Genomic DNA, 18039 nt, shown 5'->3' with positions numbered 1-18039 from the left:
CAATCCCATCCAGCTGTGTCTGGAGAGCAGCCAGGGTATCGGCTTCAACCACAGGGCTGGGCAGCTTGTTCCCCACCCCCACCCCCCTCTGTGTGCAGAAGAGCCTCCTGTCCTGACTGGAGGAGCTCACCCAGCTGTGTCTGGAGAGAAGCCAGGGTATCGGCTTCAACCACAGGGCTGGGCAGCCTGTTCCCCACCCCCGCCCCCCTCTGTGTACAGAAGAGCCTCCTGTCCTGACTGGAGGAGCTCACCCAGCTGTGTCTGGAGAGAAGCCAGGGTATCAGCTTCAACCACAGGGCTGGGCAGCCTGTTCCCCACCCCCGCCCCCCTCTGTGTACAGAAGAGCCTCCTGTCCTGACTGGAGGAGCTCACCCAGCTGTGTCTGGAGAGAAGCCAGGGTATCGGCTTCAACCACAGGGCTGGGCAGCTTGTTCCCCACCCCCACCCCCCTCTGTGTACAGTAGAGCCCCCTGTCCTGACTGGAGGAGCTCACCCAGCTGTGTCTGGAGAGAAGCCAGGGTATCGGCTTCAACCACAGGGCTGGGCAGCCTGTTCCCCACCCCCGCCCCCCTCTGTGTACAGTAGAGCCCCCTGTCCTGACTGGAGGAGCTCACCCAGCTGTGTCTGGAGAGAAGCCAGGGTATCGGCTTCAACCACAGGGCTGGGCAGCCTGTTCCCCACCCCCACCCCCCTCTGTGTACAGAAGAGCCTCCTGTCCTGACTGGAGGAGCTCACCCAGCTGTGTCTGGAGAGAAGCCAGGGTATCGGCTTCAACCACAGGGCTGGGCAGCTTGTTCCACACCCCCACCCCCCTCTGTGTACAGAAGAGCCTCCTGTCCTGACTGGAGGAGCTCACCCAGCTGTGTCTGGAGAGAAGCCAGGGTATCGGCTTCAACAACAGGGCTGGGCAGCTTCTTCCCCATCTCCACTCCCCTCTGTGTAAAGGAGAGCTTGGTGAAATAGTGAAGTTTTTCCGCACTTTCAGTGTTTGAATCAGTGTAGTTCACTCCCTTCAGACTAAAGAGACTCAGTTCCTCCAGCCTGTCAGTGCACGTCAATCCCTTCAGCTCCAGGATGCTCCTGCGGGAATCCCAGGAAGCTTCCTTGCTGCCCCTCATTCCGAAGCACAGTAGTAAGGAAATGCCCCTCATGTTGGTCCTTCCCTCTGCGATCTGCTGGGGGCGTCTCTCTCCCCACCCCCCGATGCGACAGGCCAAACTCCCCGGTCTCCCAGGCTGCAGCCCGGACGCCGTCTCCGCGCGGTTTTCCCTCGGGACGCAGAAATGTCACCGGCAGGTCCTGAAAACGTCACGGTCTCCCCCCAACTTCGATCCCGTTTTTTTCAGCGTCTGACGACCACTTCCTAGAGAAGACCTCGGCGGCCGGCGCCGGCACCTTCTGCGCTCTGCTGGTGGTCCTTGTGGTGGTCTTCCTCCTGATGAAGAGGAGGAGGAGGGGGGGGAGGAGGATGGCGAGTGCAGGTCGGTCCCTCTCTTCTTACTGCGCGCGGAGAGAAGCCCTTAACCCTTAATTCATTCCGAACAGTGGACGTCCCTGGCTTTAACGTGCGATCGGACCGGCGTCTCGGCCTTTCCTGCAGCCCTGGGGGAAGAGTTAAGAGTTAAGAGTTAAGAGTTAAGAGTTAAGAGTTAAGAGTTAAGAGTTAAGAGTTAAGAGTTAAGAGTTAAGAGTTAAGAGTTAAGAGTTCAGAGTTCAATCTCTCATCGCTGAGTATATATTCAGAGTTCAGAGTTCAGAGTTCAATCTCTCATCGCTGAGTATGTTCAGAGTTCAGAGTTCAGAGTTCAGAGTTCAGAGTTCAGAGTTCAGAGTGCAGAGTTCAGAGTGCAGAGTTCAGAGTGCAGAGTGCAGAGTGCAGAGTGCAGAGTGCAGAGTGCAGAGTGCAGAGTGAGTGTGAGTGTCCTGTGATGGACTGGTGTCCTGTCCAGGGTGTTTGTGTGTGGTGTGTGTGTGTGTGGTGTGTGTTTGTGTGGTGTGTGTGTGTGTGTGTGTGTGTGTGTGTGTGTGTGTGTGTGTGTGGCCCTCCGGCTGCTGCGATCGGGCCCCTCTGGGCCCTGGGCCTGGCCGGAGGTGTGGAGGAGCTGTGCTCTCATGCCCCTCGCTCTCTGCCTGGCAGGTCCGGGAGTCTGCGTCACGACGGAAGAAGACCTCATCGTCTACGCCAGCCCCACCGAGCCCACGGTAACCGTCCGCACCCCCCTCCTGTCTGCCTGCCTGTCTACCTGCCTGCCTGCCTGTCTGCCTGTCTGCCTGCCTGTCTGTCTACCTGTCTACCTGTCTGTCTGTCTGTCTGCCTGCCTGCCTGCCTGCCTGCCTGTCTGTCTGCCTCCATCTGAACCCTCCCCCTGCTTCTCATCTCCCAGCCCTGGGTCCGAGCAGTGTGGTGACGAAACCGAGGTCCTGACTCTCCGTCCTCATTAACAATCCCGGGGTGTTTCTCCAGAAGAGTAGGGGTGTTACCCCAGTGTCCTGGTCAAATACCCCCCCCCCTGGTCTTTACCCCTCATGGCCTCCTAATCACCCCCCCCTCTCTGAACTGGCTCCACCCCTCTGCTCTCATCATCCAGGTGGGGCCGCCCACTGGTGGCGGTAGTGGGATTCCCCCTCACCTGCAAAGGGCTCTGAGCGGAGGGTCCAGAAGATGGCGCAACAGAACGGCGTCTTCCCTGACTTCCCTCTCTGTCCGTCTCTCTCTGCAGGAGCAGACCTCTCCCGCCCCCGGTGGCGATGAGGTCAACTACGCCAGCGTGACCTTCAAGGACAAGGAAAGGGGCAGAAGTGGCCAGGCTGGGCCCGAGGACAGCACCGCTGTCATTTACTCCAACCTCAGGCGATAGGGGAGGAGGGGGCGGGGGGGGTGTATTTACAAGGACCTGCCACAAGAGGGCGCTCTGCTTTGCTGCTGCTGACGTCTATACACACCTCCGGCGACGCACATATATCTGCACACAGAAACAAACAGCGATGGACACAGAGCTGCCCGGGGACAGAGAGGGACAGAAACTGGAAGGAGGGGTGAACGTCCATGCAGAGAGAGAGAGAGAGAGAGTCCTACGGCGAGCGGCGACACGGGCTCCGCCCACACCCAGACCAAACCAGCCGCCCACAGATGATCGCAGAGTCGCGTCGCACGAAGAACGCAGAGCTGTGCAGGTACCTCTGCCGGGGCTCCAGGGAGAACTTGAAGACCCCACAGAGGGCCTGGCCCCACCTCGTTTCACAGGTGTGTAAGTCACGCACTCGCCCGGACAGGAATCTGACAGACTCAGACTTGCGTCCCCAAATAAATGATGAATTCATGCCGAATAAGTGGAGGGCTTGGCCTAGCGCCGCTACAACATATGCTACGACACACGTGCCGCTGAGAAATTCACAGCTCTGCGCCCGTTTTCCTGTCAATGCCAGGGAAGGCAGCTCTGTAGGAGTGATCCGAGAATAAAAAAAACACCCTTTTCCAATCGTGCCAACAAGTTCCAGTGTCTCTTCAGCGAAGTGATTTAGCGGCTCAGAGGTTCAGTAGTCGCGAGAAAGTGGCTTCAGTAGCTCTGAGGTTTGGCTGTTCAGTGACTCTTTGACTCTGTGGTCCAGTGACTCTTTGACTCAGTGGTCCAGTGGTCCAGTGGTCCAGTGATCCAGTGGTTCAATGGTTCAGTGATTCTTTGACTCAATGGTTCAGTGGTCCAGTGATTCTCTGACTCAGTGGTTCAGTGGTCCAGTAGTTCAGTGGTCCAGTGATTCTCTGACTCAGTGGTTCAGTGGTCCAGTGATTCTCTGACTCAGTGGTTCAGTGATCCACTGGTTCAGTGGTCCAGTTCACATGGCAGAAATCCCAGCTGCAGTGAGTTCCAGTGATGGCTCATGATTGTGGCAGAACCTGCAGAACTAAGTCTCAGCCTGTGGTGATGCCTGTCTCCTGGGTCTGTTCCCCTTCGCCGGTCAGAGAGGGGATTCGCACCCTGGGCTATCCTGTCTGTCTGCACTGTGAATACCTTGGAAACTGTAAATGTAAGAAAATAAATAAAAAAAGCTTAAGATAAAGCAGAATGGAAAGGTTTCTGTTTCACTTTTTGCACCTCTGCTCATTAAACTGCACTGTGAGGAGTCTCAACTTGGAGAAGATGGCTGGGCAGCTTGTTCCCCACCCCCACCCCCCTCTGTGTACAGAAGAGCCTCCTGTCCTGACTGGAGGAGCTCACCCAGCTGTGTCTGGAGAGAAGCCAGGGTATTGGCTTCAACCACAGGGCTGGGCAGCTTGTTCCCCACCCCCACCCCCCTCTGTGTACAGAAGAGCCTCCTGTCCTGACTGGAGGAGCTCACCCAGCTGGGTCTGTGTGAGAGAAGCCAGCTCTCGAGTTATCAATGTGCTTCTGCCTGTGCCCTCTGGTTTTGAGTTGAAACAAACCCCCTGGTGTTCAGAAGGATCACCCTTTCAGCTGTGCGTTCAGACCATTTCCTGTTTGTCACACATCTGAGCTGGTGGAGATGTGTCGGCCAGGTCGTGCTGCAGCAGGGAGCCGCCCCGAATCGCGCTGCAGGACGGGGAGGACGAGGACCGAGCCGGGGTCTGCCCCCCCCGCCTCTCGGCTCGGCGAATGGGGGCGCGACGGGAAACGCGTCAGAGACCGCCTGCCCCGCGGCTCAGCGGCTCAGATCTTCCTGTCCTGCTCGGAAGACACCCGGCGATGGCGTCTCTCCTCTCCTCTCCGGCCCTCCTGGTCTCCCTCCTGGTCCCTCTCCTGGCCCGGCTCCCGGGAGGCGGCGGAGAAGAAGAAGGTGAGTCCTGGTCCCTGGGGTCGGGGGGTCGGGGGGTCAGGGGTCAGGGGTCGGCCTCGCAGGCTTCAGAAGAGAGGCGTCTCTTTGAGGCCCCTGTGATCTTGGAGGAACAGAGGGGCAGAGCGTGGGTGGGTGGATGGGGGACAGACAGAGCAGGCCTGGCCGTTCACCCCTTAATCTACTAATCTCTCTCTCTCTCTATACAGTGCCTTGCGAAAGTATTCGGCCCCCTTGAACTTTTCAACCTTTTGCCACATTTCAGGCTTCAAACATAAAGATATAAATTTTTTATTTTATGTGAAGAATCACCAACAAGTGGGACACAATTGTGAAGTGGAACGAAATCTATTGGATTTTTGAAACTTTTTTAACTAATAAAAAAATGAAAAGTGGGGCGTGCAAAATTATTCGGCCCCCTTGCGTTAATACTTTGTAGAGCCACCTTTTGCTGCGATTACAGCTGCAAGTACAGCTGCAATATCTTTATGTTTGAAGCCTGAAATGTGGCAAAAGGTTGAAAAGTTCAAGGGGGCCGAATACTTTCGCAAGGCACTGTATATATCTATATCTACACTATTGACATATCCAGTACTGCGTCATCTCTGCAGTACGGCAACATAGGCTCGTCTAGAATTGTTCCGGTCTCTTCCGGGACCTGTATCTTCCTCCTCCTCCTCCTCCACGCCCTGCTCTTCGGGCAGCAGATACAATCACCCCCCCAGCCCCCAGCCCCCCGAAGCTGTAAATAAACAGGAAGTCGTCTGTCCCCTTGAAGAGCAGCCGATTTAGGACTTGAAAGACCAGGGCGTTCTCGAAAGGTTAACAACATTTAACCTTCACAGGACACACACACACACACACACACACACACACACACACACACACACACACCGTCTTTTTTTGGGGTGTGTGTGGGTGGGGGCAGGTCTTTGCCATGAACTCGTCAGTCGACGTTTTTTTTTTTTCAGCAAAAACGAAATTTGTTTTGCATCAGACTCTCGACCGGGAGAAGAAAGTTGTTTGTTTGTTTGTTTGTTTGTTTGTTTTCGGGGCGCGGGAGGTGACGTAGCGAGATCCTGAACAGTAAGTCAATAAGTAGCACCGTCAGTCCAGCTCCAGAATTCACCCACTCCGGACCCTGGAGCTGTACCGGGACAGGAGGAAGTGATGAAGACCTCCGATCTGACCCCCTCCTCTGGCGACGGCGACGGAGGTGCAAAACGACGCCTGTCATCTATCGCTCCGCCACCCCGGACATCAACACGTGTGGAACCGACACGGGCTCCGTGGGGAGGAGGGGGGTTCAGCCCACGTGGCGTGGGCGTCTCATTCCGGTGCAAATGACCGTGGTCATTCCGCACACTCCACGGCCCGGACCGGGGAAGAGGGTGGGAGATCGATTCCGTCCCCACCGACTCGAACGGGCGCAGCCGGCCGGTGTTCGCCAGGGTCAGTCTTAGCCGGTTTGGGGGGGGATCTTGACCCCCTGAGGGGTGAGGGTGGTCAAAACGGGGTGCTGGTTTGTCCGACGCGTCTGCTCAGCCAGGGACGGGAAACGACGGGAAACGACGCGTCGTCTCTCCCCAGTTACTCAAATCGGCCCTTGTGCGCGCAGGTCAGAGCCGGTCCGTGTTCCTCATTTTAAAAAGAGCACGTCGTGTTTTTTTTTTATTTTTTTACTGTTCTGACAGCGGGGCGACGAGCTCTTCGCCGGTCGACGGCCGGCGCTGGTAAAATCGAACTGGAGATTTTCTCGTGGTGGTTCAACAGGACGGAGGACGGACCAAGCCAGCCAGCGGTAAAACACAACGTGTTCAGGCGTGAAGAAGGACGCTCCGCGGCCGGAACGGTGTGTTGTCTTCACCTCTTCTCTCTCCTTCGGGTGTGAAGGAAAAAAGAAAACGTTGTGTTTCCTTCACACCCGAAGAAGGCCGGGCCGTTTTGCACTTTGATGCTGGTTCCGGGGACCGGTCCGTTTTGCTCTTTGATTCTGGTTCCGGGGAGCGGTCCGTTTTGCACTTTGATTCTGGCTCTGGGGACCGGTCCGTTTAACACTTTATTCTGGTTCCGGGGACCGGTCCGTTTTGCACTTTGATTCTGGCTCTGGGGACTGGTCCGTTTAACACTTTATTCTGGTTCCGGGGACCGGTACCGTTTTGCACTTTGATTCTGGTTCCGGGTACCGGTCCGTTTTGCACTTTGATTCTGGTTCTGGGGGCCGGTCCGTTTTACAATTTATTCTGGTTCCGGGGACCGGTACCGTTTTGCACATTGATTCTGGTTCCAGGGACCGGTCCGTTCGCACTAGATTCTGGTTCCGGGGACCGGTCCGTCTTGCTCTTCGATCCTGTGATCCCGTGATTCTGACCTTGAGGACCGGCCCGGTTTGGCGTCGCGTTCTGGTGCCGGGGCTGGGGTGTGGGGGGGACAGAGGAACTGGGGCGTCGCCCATCGTGCACTGCGGCAGACACGCGTGTCGGCGGGCCGGGGGGGGGGGCGTGCCCCCTCTCCCAGGGGCTGGGCGATTCGGACCCACTCCCCCGCGGAGGGGGTGGTCAGGGACGGCGGGGCGTGTGACCGGCGCACGAGAGCAGACCCGGCCTTGCGCAACGCAGGAAGAGGAGGTCCCGTCTTCCATCCCCGCGCGGGGGGAGGGATGGGGTCACTTCTCTCTTCCTTCTGTGCTCGTCCGGTCGCTGGGTCCCCGAGGCTCCCGCCCGCTGGCGATGGGCCCCCTGGCCCCTCTGCTCTGCCTGCTCCTGGCCGGCGCGCCGGGGCTCCGCGTGGGAGGTGAGTCGGGGAGGAGTCCGGTTGTGTGAGTGTGTGTGTGTCCTGTGACGGACTGGTGTCCTGTCCAGGGTGTGTGTGAGTGTATCCTGTGACGGACTGGTGTCCTGTCCAGGGTGTGTGTGAGTGTATCCTGTGACGGACTGGTGTCCTGTCCAGGGTGTGTGAGTGTGTGTGTGTCCTGTGATGGACTGGTGTCCTGTCCAGGGTGTGTGAGTGTGTGTGTGTCCTGTGATGGACTGGTGTCCTGTCCAGGGTGTGTGAGTGTGTGTGTGTCCTGTGATGGACTGGTGTCCTGTCCAGGGTGTGTGAGTGTGTGTGTGTCCTGTGATGGACTGGTGTCCTGTCCAGGGTGTGTGAGTGAGTGTGTGCGTCCTGTGATGGACTGGTGTCCTGTCCAGGGTGTGTGTGTGTGTGTGTGTGTGTGTCCTGTGATGGACTGGTGTCCTGTCCAGTGTGTGTGTGTGTGTGTGTGTGTGTGTGTGTGTGTGTGTGTGTGTCCTGTGATGGACTGGTGTCCTGTCCAGGGTGTGTGAGTGTGTGTGTGTCCTGTGATGGACTGGTGTCCTGTCCGGGGTGTGTGAGTGTGTGTGTGTCCTGTGATGGACTGGTGTCCTGTCCAAGGTGAACCTGCCTTGTGCCTGTTGGAAACCATGTTCAGCGGACGGACGGGCACAGATACAGGCGCAGGTGCCGCTGTCTCTAATATCTGGGACACCTGGTCCCTGTCTGAGCAAGAGGCAGCAGTTCGGAACAAGAGGGTGGGACAGGAGGGTCAGCTCTGGGCCCTGGCCGACGTCTCGGCAGCGGGTCGTTTCGTCCCGTCGCCCCGAGGGTAGTGCGCGCTGGCCGGGACCGCGAGGGCAGCTGGCGACGGTTAGGATGTTGCCCGACATCCGCGTGACGAGAGGTCGGCTCCCGCCCCTGCGCTCTGCCGGTTTCATCACTTCCTCTTCTGCCGAGCAGGGCGGGCTGGGCTCGCTGACTCACCGCGGGGGGACAGATCTACAGTCTACTGATCACCTCCTCCACACTCCTGCTCACACTGACACCTGGAGATCTACAGTCTACTGATCACCTCCTCCACACTCCTGCTCACACTGACACCTGGAGATCTACAGTCTACTGATCACCTCCTCCACACTCCTGCTCACACTGACACCTGGGGATCTACAGTCTACTGATCACCTCCTCCACACTCCTGCTCACACTGACACCTGGAGATCTACAGTACTGATCACCTCCTCCACACTCCTGTTCACACTGACACCTGGAGATCTACAGTCTACTGATCACCTCCTCCACACTCCTGCTCACACTGACACCTGGAGATCTACAGTACTGATCACCTCCTCCACACTCCTGCTCACACTAACACCTGGGGATCTACAGTCTACTGATCACCTCCTCCACACTCCTGCTCACACTGACACCTGGAGATCTACAGTACTGATCACCTCCTCCACACTCCTGCTCACACTGACACCTGGAGATCTACAGTACTGATCACCTCCTCCACACTCCTGTTCACACTGACACCTGGAGATCTACAGTCTACTGATCACCTCCTCCACACTCCTGTTCACACTGACACCTGGAGATCTACAGTCTACTGATCACCTCCTCCACACTCCTGTTCACACTGACACCTGGAGATCTACAGTACTGATCACCTCCTCCACACTCCTGTTCACACTGACACCTGGAGATCTGCAGTACTGATCACCTCCTCCACACTCCTGCTCACACTGACACCTGGAGATCTACAGTACTGATCACCTCCTCCACACTCCTGCTCACACTGACACCTGGAGATCTACAGTCTACTGATCACCTCCTCCACACTCCTGTTCACACTGACACCTGGAGATCTACAGTACTGATCACCTCCTCCACACTCCTGCTCACACTGACACCTGGAGATCTACAGTACTGATCACCTCCTCCACACTCCTGCTCACACTGACACCTGGAGATCTACAGTACTAATCACCTCCTCCACACTCCTGTTCTCACTGACACCTGGAGATCTACAGTCTACTGATCACCTCCTCCACACTCCTGTTCACACTGACACCTTGAGATCTACAGTCTACTGATCACCTCCTCCACACTCCTGCTCACACTGACACCTGGAGATCTACAGTCTACTGATCACCTCCTTCATACTCCCCTGTTCACAGTGACAGATGTGCAGAGTGTACAGTGTGAAATATTCTTTCTGTTTTTTTGTCTCCCCAGGAGTGACTGTGTACTCCACTGTGGGGGGGTCAGTGGGTCTGCCCTGTGAGAATCTGAAAGAGATGAACAGATTGTCTATTGTGTGGGTCTTCAGTCAAAATCCAGGGGAACCCATCTTCCTGAGCAAAGATAAGACGATCACAGTCAGAGACCCAGAGAGAGCAGGGAGGCTGCGTGTGGGGCCAGACTGGTCTCTACACATCCGATCTCTCAGGCCTCAGGACTCTGGACTGTACACCTGTGTGCAGTATGCTGGTAGAGAGTATTATCGATCTGGGACAACGGCCACTCTCTACCTGCTCTCCTGTAAGAACGCCGTTCTCGGTGTCTGTGTCCATGTGGAGATCAGTTTACATCTCTCTCTCTCTCTCTCTCCCTGCCTCTCCTTCACTCATCTCTGTCTCTCTTTTTCCCTTCTGATAATCAAAACCTCTTGTTGACAGTTGAAGGGCATAGATGATGATTGAAATATATTGATGATGATTGGAAACTGGATGTTGATTGAAGGGTATTGATGAATATTGGAAGGTACTGATGATGATCGGGAGGGTATAGATGATTGGACGGTATTGATGATGATGGAAATTTCTTGATGATGATTAACGATTGAAAGGTATTTATGATGATTGAAGGGTATTGATGATGATTCGGAAGTCTGGATGTTGATTGAAGGGTATTGATGACTGGAAGGCAGTGATGATTATTGATGAGTCAAGGGTCTTGATGATGATTAATGGTTGAACGGTATTGATGATGATTGGAAGGTATTGATGATTGAAAGTTCTTGATCATTAACGATGGAAAGATATTGATGATGATTGGAAGGTCTAGGTGTTATTCTAAGGGTATTGATGATGATCGGAAGGTGTGATGATGATTGAAAGTTCTTGATGGTGATTAACGATTGGAAGGTATTGATGATGATGATGATCAGAAGGGTATTGAGGATCATTGGAAGGTCTGGGTGTTGATTGAAGGGTATTGATGATGATCGGAAGGGTATTGATGAGAAGCTCCATGTGCTCTTTCCTCAGTGACAGCCTCTCCCTCTGGGAACCTGCGGACCGGTAGTGTGCTGACCCTCAGGTGTGGGCTGGACTGTGGAGCTGGACTGGGAAGCTGCTCCAGGGTTCCCGAGGGACTGACTGTGTCCTGGCGGAGAGATCAGGATCTCGTGGGGAAGGTGGACACGGGCAGATCCCAGATCAGAGATTTCAGGACATACAGTCAGCTCTCAGTGACTCTGCAGAGATCAGATCACAACAAGAACTGGGTCTGTGTGCTGGCGAAAGGAACCGAGCTCAAGACCTATGATACCTTCACCTCTGTACTCACAGGTGGGCGCTGAGCTGTCAAATTCTCCTCCTCCTCCTCCTCATCTTCTTCATCTTGCAGGTCATGTCCCAGTTCTGCCTCTTTAATTTCCCTGACCTGTTGCGACCTTGTTCTCCGATACCGCGTTCTCACATGACCCCTGTCCTCCTTTTTTCACGTTTATGTCCTTTTCTTCTTTAAGACATCGTGGTTTCCTCTGTTTCTCTGCTGCCTGGGGTCCATTCGGTCACCTACCCAAGCTCCAGGCCGCAGATCCCTTCCAGGACCTGTACAGCAGTGGGAGAGTACTGCTGGACACTAGGACAGCAGGAGTGGACACTGTCCCTCTGGGGCGAGGGGAGAGAACGGAGTGGGTTGGTCTTGAAAGTGTGGGAGTGTCTCAGTGTGTCCCTTGCTCTTCCTCCACAGATTACACCCAGGACCTGTACAGCAGTGTGGGAGGATTCCTGCAGCTGCCCTGTGTGGACACTGTCCGTCTGGGACGAGGGGACAGACTGCAGTGGAGCTTCAGAAGATCTGGCACCATCACCTACCATGCCCTGTTCACATTACTGGGGAACGGAAGTCGGATCACGGGGATGGAGGTGGACGGGGACAGAGTGGACATGACGGTCAACTCCTCCCTGCTGATACGCAGCGTCCAGACGGGGGACAGCGGAGTCTACCTGTGTCTCCAGAACAAGGACAACCTTCAGGAGATCCAGCTCAACACCTTGTCAGGTCAGGAGCCTCTGCCCTCACTGTAATTTGTCCTTTGGATCCTGCTGCTGGTCATCTGTGTTCATCCGAGTGCGGATTGTGTCCTGACAGACATGAGCTACCGGCTGCAGTCATATCGTCCTCTTTGTTTATGTCTGTTGTGGGAGGACCAGGGGAAGGGTCATTTATATCCTGTGTCCTGATGTAGCTCGCCCGTGTCTCCTTGCATAGGCCTTTTCCAGCAGCGGGTCAGCTGGTACTCCTGAGCTATAGATGGCGGCCATCTTGCTCAGGTCTATATCGAGTCTATTAAGCGTTTCGTTCCGGAAATACAGGTTCTAAATGACCCTGGTCCTCTTACAACTGTGAAGGCCTTTCCTGCAAATATTATTTCGTCTTGTAGTGTTATATCGTTGTATTTGCGAGCAATGTATACAACGTCCTATTTCTGTTGTACGCTGAGGAGTTACCAGCCTGGTCTGACAGGTATAGTACAGTATAGGGGGGGGGGCGCATATCTTTTGTTTTACTGCGCCTGTGAGTGAACTGTAGGACACGCCATTTTCCTCCAGAAATGGAACTAACAGATCAAGCTCAGTGACACACTGCAGCTTGGAATCCTGACTCCCTCGTGATGTCTGGGCGGCTTCTGGGCTGTCCTGTTGTTTTAGCAACTGTTTTAGGACGGTACCTGAGGACACGGCTCTGAGAGTGAAGTGTGTCCCTTAGTCATCACAGGGCTCTTCAATGACCAAAGTGCAGTGTCTGAATAAATCCCAAGTGTTCTTCCAAACAGGAGCTGGCCCGTTTTCCTTACAGACGTGGACACCTGGTCCACCCCCCAGTTATCGGAGTCTCCACTATCACAAGGCAGGACAGGAGACACAGTGAGAGAGAGGAGATCACAGGGAGTCCCTCAGTCAAAAACACACACAGCAGGACAGGAGACACAGTGAGAGAGAGGAGAGCACAGGGAGCCCCTCAGTCATAAACACACACAGCAGGACAGGAGACACAGTGAGAGAGAGGAGATCACAGGGAGCCCCTCAGTCATAAACACACACAGCAGGACAGGAGACACAGTGAGAGAGAGGAGATCACAGGGAGCCCCTCAGTCATAAACACACACAGCAGGACAGGAGACACAGTGAGAGAGAGGAGATCACAGACAGCTGTCTCTCCATGAGACACACAGACACACAGTTAGGGAGAGGGCCTGGGGTCAGAGTGCAGTGTGTGTTTAGTGCCGTGCTGTTCATTCCAGTGAGCTCAGACCCCTCTGGAGTGGTGCAGAGGGGCTCCAACGTCACCCTGACCTGCCTCCTCACCTGTTCCTCTTCCTGTGATGAAACCACCCGGCTGCTCTGGAGGAACAGTACCGGGGACAGCCTGCAGGGCGGCGCCAGTGAGCGCACTGGGAATACTGTCAGCTCCACCGTTGTTCTTGAGCCGCAGAGCTCTGAGAGGATGCAGTGCAGCGTGATGGGAGACAGAGGACACAGGGTCTCCCAGGAATGGACCATCGGAGTCTCGCTGGAACCAGGTGACCCTGCGTCGGTCTCCAGCAGTTACTTGTGCTGCTGCTGCTGCTCTTCTGTCAGGTGGCTGCAGACTCTGTCCGCACTGAGAGTATAAAAAACTCTCTTTGTTTTGTGTGTTTTCCAGCAAGCAACAGGCACAATACACACACTCACACACCCTGGACAGGACACACATACACACTCACACATACCCTGGACAGGACACCAGTCCATCACAGGACACACACACACACTCACACATACCCTGGACAGGACACCAGTCCATCACAGGACACACACACACACTCACACACCCTGGACAGGACAGCAGTCCATCACAGGACACACACACTCACACACACCCTGGACAGGACACCAGTCCATCACAGGACACACACACACCCTGGACAGGACAACAGTCCATCACAGGACACACACACACCCTGGACAGGACAACAGTCCATCACAGGACACACACACACACACACACACACACACACACACACCCTGGACAGGACACCAGTCCATCACAGGACACACACACACACACACACACCCTGGACAGGACACCAGTCCATCACAGGACACACACACACACACCCTGGACAGGACACCAGTCCATCACAGGACACACACACACACACTCACACACCCTGGACAGGACGCCAGTCCATCACAGGACACACACACACACACACACACTCACACACCCTGGACAGGACGCCAGTCCATCACAGGACACACACACACACTCACACACCCTGGACAGGACACCAGTCCATCACAGGACACACACACACTCACACACACCCTGGACAGGACACCAGTCCATCACAGGACACACACACACTCACACACACCCTGGACAGGACACCAGTCCATCACAGGACACACACACACACACTCACACACCCTGGACAGGACGCCAGTCCATCACAGGACACACTCGCACCAGGGCCAGTTTTCCCAGAAGCCCACGAACCCGCCCGCAGGTCTTCGGACTATGGGAGTCCCCAGAGTGAACCCATGTGTGGACATGCAAACTCCCCACAGACAGTGCCGCTGGTCCAGAACTGAACCCCGAGCCTCGGCACTGTGAAGCCGCAAGGGTCTTCATACTGCCCACCCTACGAGCTGCTGGGTCAGTGCCTGAGGTATTTCCACACTTTCACTGTGACAGAGGTCCCGGACGAGTTCCCCGTGACGACCGCGGTGTCCGTGGCTGGAGTCTTCTGTGCGCTGCTGGTCCTCGCCACCGTCGCCTTCCTCCTGATCAAGAGGAGGCACAGCAGGGCAGGTGAGCGCCTCCCTGGCGCGGCCTTCCAAGGTCAAAGGTCAGAGGTCGGGCCCGGGTTCGGCGTGCGTGCAGGGAGTGGGGTCCTGAGGAAGAGCAGGGCAGCTCCGTGCCCCTCTGGGGCGTGGCCTTCCAGGTCGAAGGTCAGAGGTCAGGCCGGGGTTCGGCGTGCGTGCAGAGGGAGTCGGGTCCTGAGGAAGAGCAGGGCAGCTCCGTGCCCCTCTGGGGCGTGGCCTTCCAGGTCGAAGGTCAGAGGTCAGGCCGGGGTTCGGCGTGCGTGCAGAGGGAGTCGGGTCCTGAGGAAGAGCAGGGCAGCTCCGTGCCCCTCTGGGGCGTGGCCTTCCAGGTCAAAGGTCAGAGGTCAGGGCAGGTGCACTGAGATGCACAGCTAGGCGCCACCGCGTCTACAGAGTATCGGGGTACGGCAGAACCCAGAGTTCTGAGGTGCCTGCAGTCGGGTCGCCCTGAGAGCCGAGGAGAACCGGACCCGGGTCGTCCCGGGTGGGGCGGGCAGGCTCCCGGGGAGTGATGGAGGTCACGGCGTGGGCCGCGGAGGACAGGACTGACCTCCGGGAACGACGCGGGATCCCGCCAGCTCCGTGACCGGTGGTCCTGGTGTCCCGACTGACTGTGGGCTGGGCTGTGCTCTCATGCCCCTCGCTCTCCGCCCAGCAGGTCCGGGAGTCTGCGTGACGACGGAAGAAGACCTCATCGTCTACGCCAGCCCCACCGAGCCCACGGTAACCGTCCGCACCCCCCTCCTGCCTGCCTGTCTGCCTGCCTGTCTGCCTGCCTGTCTGCCTGCCTGCCTGCCTGTCTGCCTGCCTGCCTGTCTACCTGTCTACCTGCCTGCCTGCCTGCCTGTCTACCTGCCTGCCTGTCTACCTGTCTACCTGCCTGCCTGTCTGCCTGCCTGTCTGCCTGTCTACCTACCTGCCTGTCTACCTGCCTGTCTACCTGCCTGTCTACCTGCCCGTCTACCTGCCCGTCTACCTGCCTGCCTGTCTGCCTGCCTGCCTGCCTGTCTGCCTGCCTGCCTGTCTACCTGCCTGCCTGCCTGCCCATCTACCTGTCTGCCTGCCCGCCTGCCTGTCTACCTGTCTACCTGCCTGCCTGCCCTTCTGCCTGCCTGCCTTTCTGCCCTTCTGCCCGCCTGCCTGCCTGCCTGCCTGCCTGCCTGCCTACCTGTCTGCCTGCCTGCCTGCCTACCTGCCTACCTGTCTGCCTGCCTGCCTGTCTACCTGTCTACCTGCCTGCCTGCCTGTCTGTCTACCTGCCCGCCTGTCTTCACCCTCTCTTCCCCACCCCTCCCCGCTGACCTCACCCCGCGGGGAGTCTGGCCAGGAGAGCCCCCCGGTCACGGTCCGGGATCGTTCCCGCCGCGGCGGCGCTGATCCCTCGCCCCGGCTCCCCGAAGCGGACGGGGCTGAGCTCCTGCTGAGCCCCTCTCTCCCTCTCCCTCCCCCCGCGCTCGTCCAGAGCTCTCCCGTCCGGGGCGGCGAGGACGTCCACTACGCCAGCGTGGCCTTCCAGGCCAAGAGAGGAGGACCCGGGACAGGACGCGTCCTGCCAGAGGACAGCGACGCCGTTATTTACTCTGACATCAGAGAGGGGAGGTAGACAGCGCGGCGTCTTGCTCGAGACACCACCAGGGGGCGCTGTGGACCCCCACCCACCCCCCGACTGGCTCCCACTGACGAGAGAGAGAGATGTGGACACAAGCAGAGATGTAGGAACGCAAACACGTGCTGTTGCAATACCAGGCCCCTACACACACACACACACGCAAGAACCACACAAAGACACGCACACATACACACAAAAACCCAAAATGCATACTGACGTGTACGATATTGTGCTTTGAGAATCCTTGTATGTGGCTATAGAATATACAGAGGTGTGTGTATATATCTGTTGGAGATTCATATAGACGATAAAGAGGTACAGTATTACAGTATGTAAGTACCTGAGATGTAGGAGATGTAGAGCTGTAGAAGATATAGTGGTACAGTATGACAGTATATAAGTACCTATAAGAGATGTAGAGCTGTAGAAGATATAGAGGTACAGTATGACAGTATATAAGGACCTATAGGAGATGTGCTGTATATAGGAGATGTAGAGCTGTAGAAGATATAGAGGTACAGTATGACAGTATATAAGTACCTATAGGAGATGTAGAGCTGTAGAAGATATAGAGGTACAGTATGACAGTATATAAGGACCTATAGGAGATGAGCTGTATATAAGAGATGTAGAGCTGTAGAAGATATAGTGGTACAGTATGACAGTATATAAGTACCTATAGGAGATGTAGAGCTGTAGAAGATATAGAGGTACAGTATTACAGTATATAAGTACCTACAGGAGATGTGCTGTATATAGGAGATGTAGAGCTGTAGAAGATATAGTGGTACAGTATGACAGTATATAAGGACCTATAGGAGATGAGCTGTATATAAGAGATGTAGAGCTGTAGAAGATATAGAGGTACAGTATGACAGTATATAAGTACCTATAGGAGATGAGCTGTATATAGAAGATGTAGAGCTGTAGAAGATATAGTGGTACAGTGTGACAGTATATAAGTACCTATAGGAGATGAGCTGTATATAGAAGATGTAGAGCTGTAGAAGATATAGTGGTACAGTGTGACAGTATATAAGTACTGTACCTATAGGAGATGTGTTGTATATAGAAGATGTAGAGCTGTAGAAGATATAGTGGTACAGTATGACAGTATATAAGTACCTATAGGAGATGAGCTGTATATAAGAGATGTAGAGCTGTAGAAGATATAGTGGTACAGTATGACAGTATATAAGTACCTATAGGAGATGTGCTGTATATAAGAGATGTAGAGCTGTAGAAGATATAGAGGTACAGTATTACAGTATGTAAGTAGATATAGAGGTACAGTATGACAGTATATAAGGACCTATAGGAGATGTAGAGCTGTAGAAGATATAGAGGTACAGTATGACAGTATGTAAGTACCTATAGGAGATGTAGAGCTGTCGAAGATATAGAGGTACAGTATGACAGTATCTCTATAGGAGTAGTACCTATAGGAGATGTATTGCCGGTTTGTGGAGCGATTTGTAAGAGCTGTGAATTGTGGAAATGACCTGTAAGTTCCGTGAACGGGCTGCCTGTATGTCGAAGCCCGCCAGAAAGAGAAGTGTTTGTGCTGGACGCTTGTATTTTCGAACTGTTCAGGCTTTGACTGTACCTGCTTTTTCCTACTTCCCATTAAAATTGACGGTGTTCGAACCCGTGCCTCCTCCTCTCCGTGCGTCTTCTGGGACTCCAGGGCACCTGGAATGGATCTCGGTCACTCAGGTGCCCCTCATTGGCATGGCAACTAAT

General features: G+C 55.2%; 1 protein-coding gene across 4 annotated transcripts; it reads left to right on the top strand.

The window, feature by feature from the left end:
• The first annotated feature begins 6490 nt into the window (after positions 1-6490).
• Positions 6491-17943, top strand: LOC102685222 (uncharacterized). 4 transcript variants are annotated; one of them, XR_011191612.1, is made up of 9 exons: positions 7484-7584; positions 9823-10128; positions 10857-11159; positions 11566-11877; positions 13121-13399; positions 14557-14673; positions 15343-15410; positions 16150-17550; positions 17584-17943. XR_011191612.1 is itself a non-coding variant. In XM_069197992.1 (8 exons), the coding sequence occupies exons 2-8, from the start codon at positions 9885-9887 to the stop codon at positions 16288-16290; spliced, it is 1464 nt and encodes a 487-aa protein (XP_069054093.1). In that variant the 5' UTR covers positions 6491-6643; positions 9823-9884; the 3' UTR covers positions 16291-17943. The 4 variants fall into 4 exon arrangements, 3 of the variants coding, with proteins under 3 accessions (XP_069054093.1, XP_069054092.1, XP_069054091.1); XM_069197992.1 differs by lacking the exon at positions 7484-7584 and adding an exon at positions 6491-6643 and having other exon boundaries at positions 16150-17943; XM_069197991.1 differs by having other exon boundaries at positions 15346-15410; positions 16150-17943.
• Positions 17944-18039: the final 96 nt, after the last annotated feature.

Source organism: Lepisosteus oculatus, chromosome 14, assembly GCF_040954835.1.
Source record: "Lepisosteus oculatus isolate fLepOcu1 chromosome 14, fLepOcu1.hap2, whole genome shotgun sequence".
In the NCBI taxonomy this organism is placed as follows: domain Eukaryota; kingdom Metazoa; phylum Chordata; class Actinopteri; order Semionotiformes; family Lepisosteidae; genus Lepisosteus; species Lepisosteus oculatus.
The sequence above is the reverse complement of the archived record's forward strand: the minus strand, read 5'-3'. Positions and strand labels throughout refer to the sequence as shown.

Bases quoted from the DNA above. Each gene is read 5' to 3' on its own strand.
- LOC102685222 (XM_069197990.1), top strand. From the start codon at position 7,521: ATGGGCCCCCTGGCCCCTCTGCTCTGCCTGCTCCTGGCCGGCGCGCCG. The intron at 11,160-11,565 runs GTGGGCGCTGAG...CTTCCTCCACAG, and splicing joins CTTCACCTCTGTACTCACAG to ATTACACCCAGGACCTGTAC. The intron at 15,411-16,149 runs GTAACCGTCCGC...GCGCTCGTCCAG, and splicing joins CCAGCCCCACCGAGCCCACG to AGCTCTCCCGTCCGGGGCGG.